Source organism: Vigna angularis, chromosome 6 (genome assembly GCF_016808095.1).
Source record: "Vigna angularis cultivar LongXiaoDou No.4 chromosome 6, ASM1680809v1, whole genome shotgun sequence".
Taxonomy (NCBI): domain Eukaryota; kingdom Viridiplantae; phylum Streptophyta; class Magnoliopsida; order Fabales; family Fabaceae; genus Vigna; species Vigna angularis.
Window position 1 is genome coordinate 27,780,707 of NC_068975.1, and position 15,531 is coordinate 27,796,237.

General features: G+C 32.6%; 3 protein-coding genes across 7 annotated transcripts; 2 read left to right on the forward strand and 1 right to left on the reverse strand.

Annotated features, from left to right (window-relative positions):
- The first annotated feature begins 247 nt into the window (after positions 1–247).
- Positions 248–2,270, forward strand: LOC108341561 (putative anthocyanidin reductase). Of its 3 annotated transcripts, none has more exons than XM_052879252.1 (5): positions 248–457; positions 535–704; positions 842–1,066; positions 1,268–1,653; positions 1,908–2,270. In XM_052879252.1, exons 1-5 carry the CDS (start codon positions 343–345, stop codon positions 2,041–2,043), a joined length of 1,032 nt encoding a protein of 343 aa, XP_052735212.1. In that variant the 5' UTR covers positions 248–342; the 3' UTR covers positions 2,044–2,270. The 3 variants fall into 3 exon arrangements, with proteins under 3 accessions (XP_052735212.1, XP_052735213.1, XP_017434718.1); XM_052879253.1 differs by having other exon boundaries at positions 845–1,066; XM_017579229.2 differs by lacking the exon at positions 1,908–2,270 and having other exon boundaries at positions 254–457; positions 845–1,066; positions 1,268–1,657.
- Positions 2,271–5,629: 3,359 nt separating this feature from the next.
- On the forward strand, positions 5,630–8,245 carry LOC108342965 (putative anthocyanidin reductase). Of its 3 annotated transcripts, none has more exons than XM_052879768.1 (5): positions 5,630–5,829; positions 5,913–6,082; positions 6,206–6,427; positions 7,105–7,490; positions 7,724–7,890. In XM_052879768.1, the coding sequence occupies exons 1-5, from the start codon at positions 5,715–5,717 to the stop codon at positions 7,752–7,754; spliced, it is 924 nt and encodes a 307-aa protein (XP_052735728.1). In that variant the 5' UTR covers positions 5,630–5,714; the 3' UTR covers positions 7,755–7,890. The 3 variants fall into 3 exon arrangements, with proteins under 3 accessions (XP_052735728.1, XP_017436407.2, XP_017436408.2); XM_017580918.2 differs by having other exon boundaries at positions 5,632–5,829; positions 7,749–8,245; XM_017580919.2 differs by having other exon boundaries at positions 5,633–5,829; positions 6,209–6,427; positions 7,749–8,245.
- Positions 8,246–13,557: 5,312 nt separating this feature from the next.
- Positions 13,558–14,883, reverse strand: LOC128197554 (putative UPF0481 protein At3g02645). The gene is made up of 2 exons (XM_052879613.1): positions 14,863–14,883; positions 13,558–13,977 (listed from the first exon to the last, which is right to left on the reverse strand). The coding sequence occupies exons 1-2, from the start codon at positions 14,881–14,883 to the stop codon at positions 13,615–13,617; spliced, it is 384 nt and encodes a 127-aa protein (XP_052735573.1). The 3' UTR covers positions 13,558–13,614.
- Between the last annotated feature and the right edge of the window lie 648 nt (positions 14,884–15,531).

Consider the following 15,531-nt stretch of genomic DNA (forward strand, 5'->3'; position numbering starts at 1 on the left):
AAAATTGTTTAACATTGCATGTAGACCGGTTTTACTTATACTTAATGAAAGTCATCAGAGACACACACTAAGAAGATTTAGTTTAGATCGCTTTTCCATATTATAAGTTAAATAGAGTGGATGCTATTAAATCAGCAAGTTTATGGATCTTTCATATGTTATGTAGTGTATAACTTTATCATTTTTAATTCACACTTGGATTATTTTTCACATATAAGAATACCAATCTGAAATCTAACAGTGTACATGTTTAAAGAGTGTTTTGGCAATATTTCTTCAAAAGCTATTTCACTAGAGTTGTAAGTGTTTGTGGTGTGAGTATCAGTGAAAAGAGTAGGAAAAATGGGAGAAGGGAGCAAGGTATGTGTTACAGGAGGCAGTGGTTACATAGGTTCATGGCTCATCAAGAAGCTACTGGCCAAGGGTTATACTGTTCATGCAACTCTCAGAGACTTGAGTTAGTATTTTCTCTCTTTCTCTTTCTCTTTCTGTCATATCTGGGTTTTTATTCATATTTTGGAACATAATCATCAGAGAACGAGTCAAAGGTAGGGCTGTTAAAGAGCCTTCCTCATGCAGAAGGCAAACTGGTTCTGTTTGAAGCTGATATTTACAACCCAACTCAATTTGATCCTGCAATTCAAGGATGTCAGTATGTGTTTCATGTTGCTACTCCCCTCACCCATGAACCAGGTTCATCTCAGGTTCGTTTCTTTAACTCTCTATGCATAACTCAATCTGTTTAAGGCATGGGATGAAATTCTTGAAAGTATAATTTTAATCTTTTAATACTATACATGAGTGATGTGATGATAAGATGCATGCATATATACATATATAGCAGTACAAGGATACTACGGAAGCAGCAGTTGCAGGTGCGAAAAGCATTGCCCTGTCATGTGTGAGATCAGGGACGGTGAAGCGTTTGATCTACACTGCTTCTGTTGTATCAGCCTCTCCGCTGAAAGAAGATGGGAGTGATTTCAAAGATGTAATGGATGAAACTTGTTGGACTCCTCTCAATGATTCCTTGGACTACGTATTCCTTGATGTTCCTCTGTACAAGGTTAGTTCCCAACATCTTATTCTTCAATTTGTTTGAAAGAAAAAATTTGGATTCCCATGACTCCATTTGCACTGTTTTTGCTCCCTGGATTATAATAAAAAAAGATTGTTTATTATTACTGTTCATTGTACAAGAATCAAACATGAACAGAGTTGCAAATATACAAATGTTGACTTTATTGTATCGGTCTTATATTTAAAGGACTATACTTATTCAAAAACGCTGTCTGAGAAACATCTGTTGAGCTATGGGAATGATGAAAATGGTGGAAGAAAATTGGAGGTAGTAACTCTCCCTTGCGGACTAGTGGGAGGTGACACCCTCGTATCTTCCACACTCGGTAGCAGGGTAGTTTGTATTGCACAGATCGTGCAAAATGAAATAGCCTACACAGCACTCAAGTTCCTAGAGGGATTACTGGGTAAAATTCCTCTTGCACACATTGATGATGTCTGTGAAGCTCATATTTTCTGCATGGAAAGCACCTCCATCAGTGGAAGATTCTTGTGTGCAAGTTCTTACATTTCATTACAAGAGATGGCTAACCATTACGCTCGTTATCATCCCGAATTCAATGTGAAACAAGAGTAAGTGGTTGTCTGTTCTTGTTTGTTGCTACATTTACTATTTCTTGGTCTTTTTGTGTTTGTCTATGAAAGAACCAAATCAAAGGCCTAAATTGTAGAATATTTTATGAACAGAGATGCTAAACAAAAACATTTTCCATGGAATAACTTTAAGGACGATTAAAATCAAATTTGAACTTGATTGTATAGTCTTGGAATACACAAGTTTTCTTCCCATTGTTGTTTACAGTTTTCACCTGAGAATTACATTTCAGAGATGAAGATGGGCAGAGGAAGGATATAAAGTGGACATCAACAAAGCTGTGTGATAAAGGATTTGTATACAAATATGATGCGAAGATGATATTGGATGATTGTATCAAATGTGCAAGAAGGATGGGTGAACTCTAATCTCCATTTTGTGCTGTATCTGCTTGTAATACAACAAATACCAGACATCTGCGTCTGTTATTAATGTTTCTTTTCTTTTTTATTAAAAATTAATCTGAGTTTCAAATAAACTAAAAGTGAATTATTAGACTATGAGAGTTACCAAATAAAAAGGGATTAATGATGTTAATGTTCTAATGTGAGTCTCATTCCCTCCCATTAATTGCCAGGGTTGGTGTCCAGTCATCTGTTTTTTGTTTCAAGGAAAATTATGATGTTTTTCTTCTTCAATTTATTATGAGTTTGTTTATCCTTATTTAATAAATAAGTTTGAACATTTTGTTGGTTTTCATATTTCTTTATGATTTGGTTTTTTAGTTAGTAATGCATCACATTACTTTATTAATTTATATATTAAGTGTAATTTTGTAATTTTTATTTTTAATATCTTTTAAAAATTATCACTTATCAAATTTCGGTCCTATTAGGTGACAAAGACTGTATGAAATAGTAATGACAATATATGTTGTGACACCCGGGCACGGAGACGAGGGCGGGGAGTGACGCCGGTGCAAGAAGCATGGTGCAGGGGGCACAGACAAGGAGCGACTCATGGCAGCTTCGGGTGGAAGGGGTACATGGATGAATCGAACATACACCGGAATGAGAGGGATCTGGAGACTGTATAGGTATGAGACTATACAGTTGAAGGATAGCTTAAAGGAATTGATTTGACTACTCATATCACCAAAATGCATTTGCTTTTTGGTAGCCTGACTCATAAGAACTCCATAGTTAAGCGTGCTTAGCTTGGAATAATTCTGGGATGGGTGACCTTCTGGGAAGTTTTCCCGGAAAGTGTGCGAGTGAGGACAAAGCACACTGGAAAGCCTGGTGGTGATCTGTGGGAGTTGCCGGGGCGTTACAGATGGTATCAGAGCCTAGCCTCTCCCAGTACGGTGTGGTTCGAGGACGAACCAAGTGGAAGCTGGTGGGCATGTGACACCCGGGCACGGAGACGAGGGCGGGGAGTGACGCCGGTGCAAGAAGCATGGTGCAGGGGCACAGACAAGGAGCGGCTCCTGGTAGGGAAAGTGTGCGAGTGAGGACAAAGCACACTGGAAAGCCTGGTGGTGAGCGGCTCCTGACAGGGAAAGTGTGCGAGTGAGGACAAAGCACACTGGAAAGCCTGGTGGTGATCTGTGGGGGCGGTCCCTGTGAGTTGCCGGGGCAAGTTTTGTTTTAAATATCTTTCTTTTAAAGTTTATAGAAATTATTGATATATAATATTTATAACAAAATCTAAATAAATTTAATATAAAATATAAAATTAAATAAACTTAATTTTATTAAAAAAACATCATTATAATATTTATATAAAAATTAAATTTAATATTAATTTAGATATTTTTAATATTTTTCTGTATATTGTAAAATTGTAATCCAAACGATTCTTGCAATTTAAGGATGCGGTGAGTTTGTCTTGGATGTATATCTAAAACTTGATATATGATAATATATAATTTTAATAACCATGATATGGTTTGAAATTATCATTTTCTTATTATCATTTAACAATTATGGACAACATGATTTTATTTCAATTTTTTTATATATATTTTTATTAGTTGAATTAATATTTTATCTTTAAAAGAGGTTATACAGTAGAAGTAAGATAAAAAGATGGATGTCATCCTTTTAACTGTATACCATGATATAGTAATATGTGATGCTATTGAAATGAGAGCAGTTATTAAAAGTTTCATATTTTGTTACATACTTTTTGGATCTTTCGAATTTCAGAACACAGTCATTTCTTAATATTAATTTATTATTGTACTTTTAAATTATATTTCACATTATAAAAATTAATACAACTTGTGTGACTACAAGTCAACGTATTTGTTTTATATTTTAAAATCTTAGTTTTTATATTCCTTTGAAGATTTACTTTGTTTTTTTACTGTTGTGTTTGAAACTATGCCGAATTAATTGTGTATTCTAAACACAATTTTTTATTAAAGTAAAAGTTTTTCATTATTTGTACATTTGATCCTAAAAATCGAAACGTTGATTAATAGATTCTTAAATAATAAATATAAAGTTACCATATCTAAGTTTTTTTTTGCTAAAAGAAATTGACATCAACATAACATTTCTCATTTCAACCTCATTTACATTTATTTCTTTTACTATTTTATATATACATTGTAAAAATGAAACTTAAATAATATTTGTCCTTGTAAGATTATTACCTACTACTATTAGTAAAAAAATTCTTATCATTATACTAATATACTTTTATATCTTTTGGCAGTGACTTTTATTATAATACACACAATAACAATATATTTTTTTATTAACATCAGTACTGTATTTTTTTTATACAAAAAATCAATCTTAAAAATATAATCATGCAAAATTAAGTTTATAGAACTCATTCAAACAAGCCAAATTCAAGAAAATATTTTCTTTTTTATTACAAAAAAATATGACATCCTCAATTTTATTTACTTGGGTATTGCTTTCTTATTTAGAAGGTCAACTAGCACATGCCACATGATCTATAGAATTTTCCTAATTGAGAAAGTTTTAAATGAAATACCAAAATAGTGAAACACCACCTTTAAATCTTTAACTCTTAGTAGTAATTTTGGTAGACAATCATTAAGCTGTTTTTGTAACATTAAACGCTAAGAAAGGGACAAATGAGAAATATAGTATACAATTTTTATTTATGTTTTTGAAGAATGCCATCGAAATCTATAAATTTTATGGAGATATTAGAAGTTTGGTATTAGGAATAGTAAAAATATCTCTATACGAGAGAATCTGCAAATAAAATCCGCGCTGCATAATTGATATCCACGTATATTTATTATTTGTGAGTATTTTAATATCGATTTATAAACTGACCAGATATAGATATTATATTATTTGTGTAAATATTTATCTACAAAAAGTAAAAATAAAAATTTAATTTATAATTTATTAAATTTAATTTAATTAAAATTAAAATTAATTTTATTTAATTTAATTTATATATTATTTTGTAATTTTATATATTATTTTATAATTTATTTTATATTATATTTTATAAATTAGTTTGTAATTTTATATACCATTTTATACATTTTTTAAATATTCGTGTGTATTTTTAGATTTTAAAATACTTGTGAATATTTGTAAACAAATATTTATTAGGTGAATTTTTTTACAGATCAAGTAACGGGTAGAGACTGTCTATCTGTACTCAATTCAACCCGTTATTATTTCTACTGTGCATATACTTTAAAAATATATTGCCTAAAGTGTTAGTATTCTCTCAAAAGTAAATTAAAAATATTGAATGAATTAAAGGGTATGCTAAGCTACTAAATTACGGAAGGCTTGGAAAATTACCTGTAATGATTTCGCTGCCAATTATTTATGCATATCTGTGACTTCTTGTGCGCTTTAATTTCTTTTATAATTATTACATTCCAAGACTCCTTGAGTCTAAAAATAATTTAAAAAATGAAAGTCATTAGAGACAATATACTAAGAAAATTTAAAAGTCATTATTTTGTCTGCTTGTTTACGGATTCGAAAAATAAGGAAAAGGAAAAAACATCCACTTTAGAAACTAATTCAACTTCATTTGCAAGTTGTAATTGCTTGTGGTGTATACGCATCTGTGTAAAGTAATAAAAATGGGGGAAGGGAGCAAGGTATGTGTGACAGGAGGCACTGGTTACATTGGTTCATGGCTCATCAAGAAGCTACTGGACAAGGGTTATACTGTTCATGCAACTCTCAGAGATTTGAGTCAGTATTCTCTCTCTGTCTCTTTCTCTTTCTCTTTCTGTCATATCTGAGTTTTTATTCATATTTTGGAACATAATCATCAGAGAACGAGTCAAAGGTAGGGCTGTTAAAGAGCCTTCCTCATGCAGAAGGCAAACTGGTTCTGTTTGAAGCTGATATTTACGACCCAATTCAATTTGATCCTGCAATTCAAGGATGTGAGTGTGTGTTTCATGTTGCTACTCCCCTCACCCACGAACCAGGTTCATCTCAGGTTCGTTTCTTTAACTCAATCTGTTTAAGGCATGGGATGAAATTCTTGAAAGTATAATTTTAATCTTTTAATACTATACATGAGTGATGTGATGATAAGATGCATGCATATATACATATATAGCAGTACAAGGATACTACGGAAGCAGCAGTTGCAGGAGCGAAAAGCATTGTCCTGTCATGTGTGAGATCAGGGACGGTGAAGCGTCTGATCTACACTGCTTCTGTTGTATCAGCCTCTCCGCTGAAAGAAGATGGGAGTGATTTCAAAGATGTAATGGATGAAACTTGCTGGACTCCTCTCAATGATTCCTTGGACTACGTATTCCCTGATCCTTTTTACAAGGTTAGTTCCCAATATTTTGTTCTTCAATTTGTTTCAAAGAAAGAATTTGGTTTCCTACTACTCCATGCTCTCATTACACTTTTCTTCTCCCTGGATTATAAGAGAAAAGTAAAGAAACAATAAGTGTTATAGTTGGGATATAAGGAAATTAAACGGATGACAACATATAAATTCATTTTTTTTAAATGTCAATTTCTTATAAGAAATTGAATTTATATTTGATTGATATTATATCTCGTTAATGGTCCTTTATCGAAAAAACCTTCTGATATGAATAAAAAAATGCATGATACAAATGAATTGAAAAAAAGTAAAAGGATGTCTTTCATAAAAAAAAAATAATAAAGGAGTTAGTAACAGTGCATAGGCAATAGTGATAAATTTACCTCAGGTGTGTTAGGATAGAAGCCATCCCAAATTCACAACATAGTCATTTAGAGGGATTCAGCTAACTGTAAAGTGTGTAAGGTGAGTGAGTAATAATTTTGGTCATTAACAAGGAAAATCATTATTGATAACAAGTCTCGTACTACAGATCAATCTTGGGAATTTTATCAGTTGATTTTCTTACATGATTGAGATTGTTTCTTACTACTATTCACTTTACAAGAATCAAACATGAACAGAGGTGCAAATATACAAATGTTGACTTTATTGTATTGATCTTATATTTAAAGGACTATGTTTATTCAAAAACACTGTCTGAGAAACATCTGTTGAGCTATGGGAATGATGAAAATGGTGGAAGAAAATTGGAGGTAGTGACTCTCCCTTGCGGACTAGTGGGAGGTGACACCCTCGTATCTTCCACAATCAATAGCAGGGTAATTTGCATTTCACAGATCGTGCAAAATGAAATAGCCTACAAAACACTGAAGTTCCTAGAGGGATTGCTGGGTAAAATTCCTCTTGCACACATTGATGATGTATGTGAAGCTCATATTTTCTGCATGGAAAGCACCTCCATCAGTGGAAGATTCTTGTGTGCAAGTTCTTACATTTCATTACAAGAGATGGCTAACCATTATGCTCTTTATTATCCAGAATTCACCGTCAAACAAGAGTGAGTGATTGCCTGTTCTTGGTTATTGCTAGATTTACTATTTCTTAGTCTTCTTTTTTTTTTTTTGTTTCTGAAAGAACTAACTCAAAGGTCTAAATAGTAGTATCTTTTCTGCAAAAAGATGTTAAACAAGGACATTTTCTATGGAATATAACTTTAAACACGATTAAGATCAAATTTGTACATGATTGGATATACACAAGTTAAGTTTTCTTCCTATTAATTGTTTACAGTTTTCATCTGAAAATTACATTTCAGAGATGAAGATGGGCAGAGGAAGGATATGAAGTGGACATCAACAAAGCTGTGTGATAAAGGATTTGTATACAAATATGATGCGAAGATGATATTGGATGATTGTATCAAATGTGCAAGAAGGATGGGTGAACTCTAGTCTCCATCTTGTGTTGTATCTGTTTGTAATACAGCAAATAGCAGACATCTGTTTCTGTTAGTACTGTTTGTTTTTTCTTTTTTATTAAAAAATAATCTGAGTTTCAAATCAACTAGAAAAGTGAATTATTCGACTGAGAGTTACCAAATTGAAAGGGATTTGGATGTAATGGAGTGAGTTTCATATGGAATAGTATAAGAAGTTGTCTTAACAAAACTACTAGCTATTAAAACTTGTTCTCTGGGATTTTCGGAAAGAAACAACTAGGGTTCTTTCCAACAAGAAAGTTGTGTACTGTCTATATTATGAGTGCTGTGAAGTTAGTCATGAATGCAAACTATCATATGAAGTTCTCAGATTATTTGAATTTTAAATGTATATTTTACGTCAAATTTACAATAAAAAACATAAGCCCTCCGATCTTCGCCAAACATTAATGATCGATTGAATTCACTTCCTGTGCATTGGAATTTTTGGAGTAACCTTGTGTGGTCAAACTGTTGCACACAGAGTACATGTGTCCAAAAAGTTTGACACGATCTGTATAGTGAAGTCTAGAATAAATATTATTTTTATACATTAGTTTTATTATATTTTGTTTGTTTGTGTTTTTTTTTTAATTATCACCTTAATAGATTGAGCAAACGATGTTTTAAATAATCCTTGAGTAGTGATGTTGAAGTTTATAAATGGACAACTTTTGCTTTATTTTTTATTATTCTTGAAAATCAGTATTACGTTTTTATTATCCGTGTAATAAAACTCGCAAAGATATAATATTATGTGTGTATATTTGCTGTCATGGTATGTACGAGATAAGTGTAATAATTTATTTACATATTTTTTTGGAGTTATCAGTTTTTTCAATTGTTTTCATTAATGTTTACCACAACAAAATTAAACAGTACTTGTGTTCATTGGTAAAATTTTGTTCAAATGCCTTTTCTTCTTCAATGTGCTTAGATAATAATTTTGAGAAATCATTTCCAAATTCACTAAGTTTCTTTTGTTTTGTATAAAATAGCTTTGAAAGTGCATTGTATATTTGATGTTCAATGTTGTTTATATAGGCTTCTTACATCCAACTATTTTACTGGAAATTTAGTTGCAACATTTGCTAGACTCACTACACAAACACATATAAGTGTGATTCCTTTATTATATTTTTATTATTCTCAATCTCAATTGCATTAATTATGTTTTGTTTCACTGCAAAAACCAACATTTCTTTAATTTATAACTATTATTATGCAGTCGACTTGGTGACAATCAATAACGATGGAGGTCTCGCTTGGAATCAGATGATGGATCGTTCAACCGCTGCTATGAGTTATAAAGCATGGCAAAGAGAACCAAATGTATGTTATTTCCTTGGTAGAACCTTCTGCTCATATTTGAATTACCTACTTTATTTTTGATGTTTTTTTATATTTGTTTTGTTCGCTTGTTCCTCCTCAGTATAGAAGCAACAATAGGGTGATTTTCCAAGGATCATATCTTAACGAAACTTGCTTATCTGAATATTCTTTGTTGGAAGACTTTCGGTATAGGGGATAAAGGAGAAGGTTTCTTGTGGCTTACACAAACACCAATAACATCTGAGTCAACTATATAAGGGATAGACACCACTCTTTACCCAAAACCTTAAGGCAATGGATTAAAGGGTCTTTCATCTTTATATACTGCTCTACTTTCTCATTTCTATCCAATGTAAAACTTGGACTCACACTTGAATACCCAACATGCTATGAAATTCAGACCTAAATGCGACGTAAATGCGACTACCTGCTTGCAAAGTCCTTAACTATTGAAGAGTGTCCAATTAGTGGTACCATGAAAATGCAATGGATACGAAAGGTGCATTAGAAGTTTCTCCTGATTTAAGTGTATTTAATTATTCTCGCTCAGTGGGCTAATGCGTGCTAATTATTTGTGATATGGTATTTTTTTAACTATGGAATCAAAGAGAGGTACCAGTCAGTTAACTGCACTGCCTGTGCAGTTTTACTCTTCCATCATGAAGAAATGGGCATTTCATGGGAAATTGCAAAGCTTGGAGGAAAGAAAAGAAGGTGAGAAACAAGCTCGGAGTAAGGAAAATAAGGTGGGAACTGTTCAAAAGATTGAACATGAGGAACCATAAGTCGTGAACATTCCCAAGATGCTAGTTATTGGTGGTGTTGTAACTCTTCACTGATACAAAATAAGTTTTTTTATAGCTAATTTTTATACCTGTTAAAATATAATAGGTATAAAAAAATGATAAGGTGAGATTATGTATAAAAACTTTTATACCGTTACTTTTAAAACAAGTATAAAATGTCATTTTTTATTCCTATTCGATTTAAAACCGGTATAAAAATATATTAGTAACAAAAATATTATTTTATAGAACTTTTTCCACGCCGGTTATTCTCCTTACGGGTATAGAATATTTGACATTCTGCAACCCTCCTTCTCGTTCTCTTTAGGCATTTCTTCTCTAGCTACGTTGCCTCCACGACGACCTCCTCTGCATTAAGGGCACAGTACAAAACCCTCGCCATCTACAACGTCGTGACCCCATCCAAATCGCCAAGTCGTCGCTCGTCAAAACCCTTGTCGTGCTCATGGGTCGCACCCCATCCTAGAAGTGTTAGATCTCGCTGTGTTTGGGCACTAGATAAAGTTGGAAACGTCTATGGATAGGGTTCAGCCACCGCACACGAACGAAGATTGGAGATACTCCAACACTAGATCCATTAGGGTTTTGTTTCTCGTAGCGCCACCATTGTTCGCACCACTGCCACTCGCCGCAGGTGTTGCGCGCCGCTCCATGATGTCATTGAGGGCGTCAATTTGCTTGTTCCCCTATTCTTTATCGTCAGCGTCGACAGTCGTTCAGATGATACTCTGTTCGTGATTATGAGGGATTAAGAGGATGAATGTGTTTTGGAAATTGGTACGTTGTATATCCAGCTAGTGATGTTGAGGATTCTAGTGATGTTAATAGCTTAAGTGGCAGCAGTAGTTGCTTGAGTATTCGCCAAGATGAAGTGGTATTACAAGATGTAGGTAGCAAGAGGACGAAGCCCGCCATTTTTTTCAGCAGGTTTAATTTTTAATATTTTTGTGCGCTTCAGAAATTTGTGCTTGTTGCTGATTATATATTCTAACTTGTGTTATGGAACTTTTTCTCCTTTTTTCCTTCGATCTCTGCTTTTTTGCGAATTTGGATTTGGGTTTTGCGTGTGCTTTTTGTTAACACGAAAATAATATGATTTTTAGTAACAATAGGCTCCAGGACCATAATGACTGAACCTTGTATAGTAAGGATTTGGTTGATGAGGCTTCAATGAGAAAGAGTGGAGACAATTTGTCTGCAGTTGTGATTTGCTTCCAGCAGCAACCTCCTCGCAACTTGGTGGCCCCTTGGTCTAGAGTGCACTGGAGCTTCTCTGCTTAAGGTTTGAAGGAGTTGTAGAGTTTCCTTGATAACTTGGGTAATTGAGTTCCTTCAATTTTCTTCTTTTTGAGGATTAAGATTCATTTGTAATTGTAGGTGTAGTGTAGTTAAAAAGACTACTAAAGTTTACTTTAGAAATTAATATGTAGAGATGTATGAGTATAAAGTGAAAAATATAATTAAAAAATGTAATTTAGAATGGTTGAAAGAATTCTGTTAACTAGTTGCAGCATGAAATGTACTTCTAAATCAATGAGAACAAGGATATTCTCATCATCTAATTAAAATAGAAAGTTAAAACTATATGTTTTCATTTACGATATTTAGGTTGCTTTTATCAGTAAGTTGTCAAGTGGTAATTCTTGGTTCTGTTTCTTAGTTATGTAAAATTTTTTTAAGTTACATTAAATGAGGTATATGATTTAAAATTGGAACTGCAGGTGGTGTTATGATTATGTCATTGGCATAATTTATATTAAGTTTGTATTGGCAGAGAGGAAAAGAAAAAAGAGATTGAGTCATTTTGTTGGTATGGTTTGAGAGTTCATGTGGAGTGTAATTTGGCAAAGAGGAAAAGAAAAAAGAGATTGGGTCAAAATTGGGTGATTACTAGTATAAAAGTAAGAGTGATTACTTTCGACTTTTGAAATTTGTTTTCTTCTTTATTAGGCCCATCACCTTAATTTGATGCACTTGTAAAACCAATAATATATAGTGAAAAGTAGTTTTTATTTACCTTTGTATTATTGGTTTGCAGGATCTTGTGGAACTGTGTATCATGCTCTGTGGTATGGATCGGTATGTTCTTTCCTTTTCCTGTAATTTCTGTTTTAAATTTCATCTTGCTTAACATGTTTAAGTTTTTTGTATACATTACATTATTGGTTATGTTGCAACTCAAATTACTTAAATTTAAGTTTATTTTAAATTTCTTAATTTAATTGCAATTTAAGTTTGTAAAGCTGAATGTTTGACAACCCATTAACTTTCCTTTGCTTCGAGCATTTCATTCCCACTGGCCTATTTGTTATCCAATATGAGTGATGCCTTGCCTTTGCATCCAGTCTTTAAAGAGGATTAATATTAAAAACTCAATATTTCAATAGTCTTATTAGGATACTTCACTATTTAGTTCAGTCCATATGATATCAACAATTTCTCTTTTCAATTTTATTAGCAGTAGCTGATGTTTATGTAGCTGACTTAATTCTAAACCTATGATTTCTTACTCATTTTGTTTGTTTCTTTAGTTCTAGGTTAAATAGGGTCGAAACTTCTTAGTTACATTTTCAACAAGTGTTTACAGAAAAAAAATATTTAAATTGGATCAAATCACATTTTCAGGATCTATCGTTAGTTTATATATATATATATATCCCTGCAAAAGAATCAGATAAGATGATAAGAAAATTGAATCATACATTATATGTTACATGATGCCTTGTTTAATGGTAAACAGAGGAAGGTGGGTGATGTGTTACAGTGCTTGTTGAGAGAAACTATTAAGTATTTCATGTGTTTATAATATGTGCTAAAAATTTCGATTTTTTAATCTGAATAATTTTAAAATACTGATAAACATTAATTTTGATGTTTTAAAATATATTAAAAAATTTCAAAATATCAACATCAATGTTCAAATAGAAAATATACCAAAATATCTAATAAAAAATCAGAGTATATAAATAATTTATATAAAAAAGTGAGGAAAATATATTTGACCAATTATGAACATGTGGGGAACATTTACTGTTGTGTGTGCTTACTACATTGATGGTAATAACTCTATTTATCCTTGTCCATTGCATTCATTAAGTGGCACCAATGTTGAAGGTGATCATCTGCATAACAGATATTAGTGGAAAGATACAATTGGACCATGGGAAGAGAGAGACCAGATCACTATAATGATATTTGGGACAATTGAAGTGATGATGAAATTGTAGAACTGTCAAGTGAGCCCCTTTAATAAGATTTGGTCCCCATGTGGGTTGGGGCCAAAAAAGTCCACAGGGCCAAAAAAACCCTTCACTAAAAAAGCCTACAGGGCTAAAAACCCCAAAGCCCTATGGGTTAGGGCCAGCCCATGCGCTTTCTTTTTTACAAAATTTTAACTCCTCTCCTAGAGTTAAGGATGTGAAACTGCTATTTGTTATCAATTCATATGTTTGATAATAAACAGGCCACTTATTTGCGAGAAAATGGGAAATGTAACCGTTAGTGTGCAATCATGGACGATGATGTAATACAGAAAAGGTGATTCCATCAATATAATTCTCAATTTACTAAAAGAGTAGATCAGTAACACGGTAGAAGTTGAAGGCAGTGAATATTAGGACAGCAACCCCCACTATAGTAGAACTGCTTCTCCAAGGGTCTCTGAAGTAAACCCACCTCAATGTCCCCATTGCCCATTTCCAATCATTGTTGTAGTGTTCATTAACATCTTCCATGATCTGGTGGTAGCATGTTGAATTTGTCACATGTTTGCAAAGATCATTAACCAGATTTGCCAGTTCTTGATCACTTCCCAGTTCATGGACAATAATTTCTTTCTCAACCAGCAACTCTGCATCATCTTTGGAGTGAATAAAAGAGTCAATCAGAGAAACATAGTTGAAGATGTAAGGTTCTTCAGGATAGTGACACTGCTAAAATGGTATTAGGTTCCTCAGAACACACTCTGTTGTGTGGTCTACTTTCAATTGGGGGATCTGAAACCGAGCTTTGAACAACTTGCAGCATGGCAAACAACCCAAGCAAAGAAACCAGCTGAAGAATCGTTTCTTTAGACAGAGAGGTTTAGTCTAATACACTCATGAAAAGGGAAAAAATACCAAAGAGGAAAACTATACAAACAAGAATGCATAAAAATCAGAATCAAATGTAAAATGAAACTTGCTCATAAACTCCTTATAAATTAACAATATTATTAACTACTTGCTTCACAAAATTAACCACATGGTGTCATTAACCCCTTATAAAGCAAACTTAACCAGTGTGAAATATTTCAATAAGCTAATGATTATCCTAACCACATAAAAGTTATTCTTGCTTTTTCTAGTGGATCCATGTTGAATTTTACAAGCAGATATTAAATAGGGTAAATTGTAATAAAGATACAGATAAAAACAAACCTAATTTAATGTAAACATATTTTATTGCCTCTGATTTTACAAGCACCTAAAACAGGTTTATCATATTCAATAAATTTCGGCTTTAAAAAAGGATGAATTTTTTAAAAACAAGATAAATTAAGATACGTCTTTTGCACATTTAAGCAAGCTGAAAGGATCCTCTTTCAAAATGAATCTGCTACCTTTTTTATAAAAGAAAAAGTATGCCACTAGTTTCATTACCCATGTTCTAAGATTAATAAAGAGCATATCTTCATTTGTACTCTGATCTCCACATCTTTCATACTATCCTAATCTTTATTTGTCATCACAAATCAGTGTGGCCAATATATTGTTTCAACTTTCCACAACATTTATACAACAAAATAGCACACACCCGGACAACTACAATAGTACCTGTTTGTCTTTCAAAGACATTTTCAAATACAGTTATATTTTCTCACTTATTTTTTTCACCTCGTTTTTCATTTTTTTACTCACACACCTAAAAAATAAAACCCAAAATAAATGGAGTGCATGCTTTCTTCTGTTCAGAGTTAAACTTCTTTTGCTTAACGTTTTTCCTAGATAAAGATATGAAGAGTCAATGAAATTGAAGCCAAGGGTTAGAACTTTGCGTTTAAAAAATTATCAACTAAAGAATGACTGAGAAAAACTAGTGACATGCAAAGTTTAATCCACCATTCATTCTAATAAACAAACTTGTAATTAGTGTTGAGACAAGTAAAGAAATTTAGCATATTTGAAACGCATAAAACAGAAGACAAAAACATATATTCCACCCGGTTACCTACCTTTAAATTCAAATCAGAGCATAGACAGAAGACAGAAACATTATGGTATTAAATAACATTGTTTTCCACTCTACCCATCAACTAGCATAGACAGAGCACTTTCACAAGTTGTATATACAAAATCATTAAAAATTTGCACAAATGTATATACAAAATCAGAAAGTAGTATACAAAATTTCAGAGGAAAAATAAAACAAGGGTAAAGGACCAACCTGTTGCAACAATGAAGAACACAGTGAAAGAACGTTGAAGGACGGAAGGGAGTTTGCAA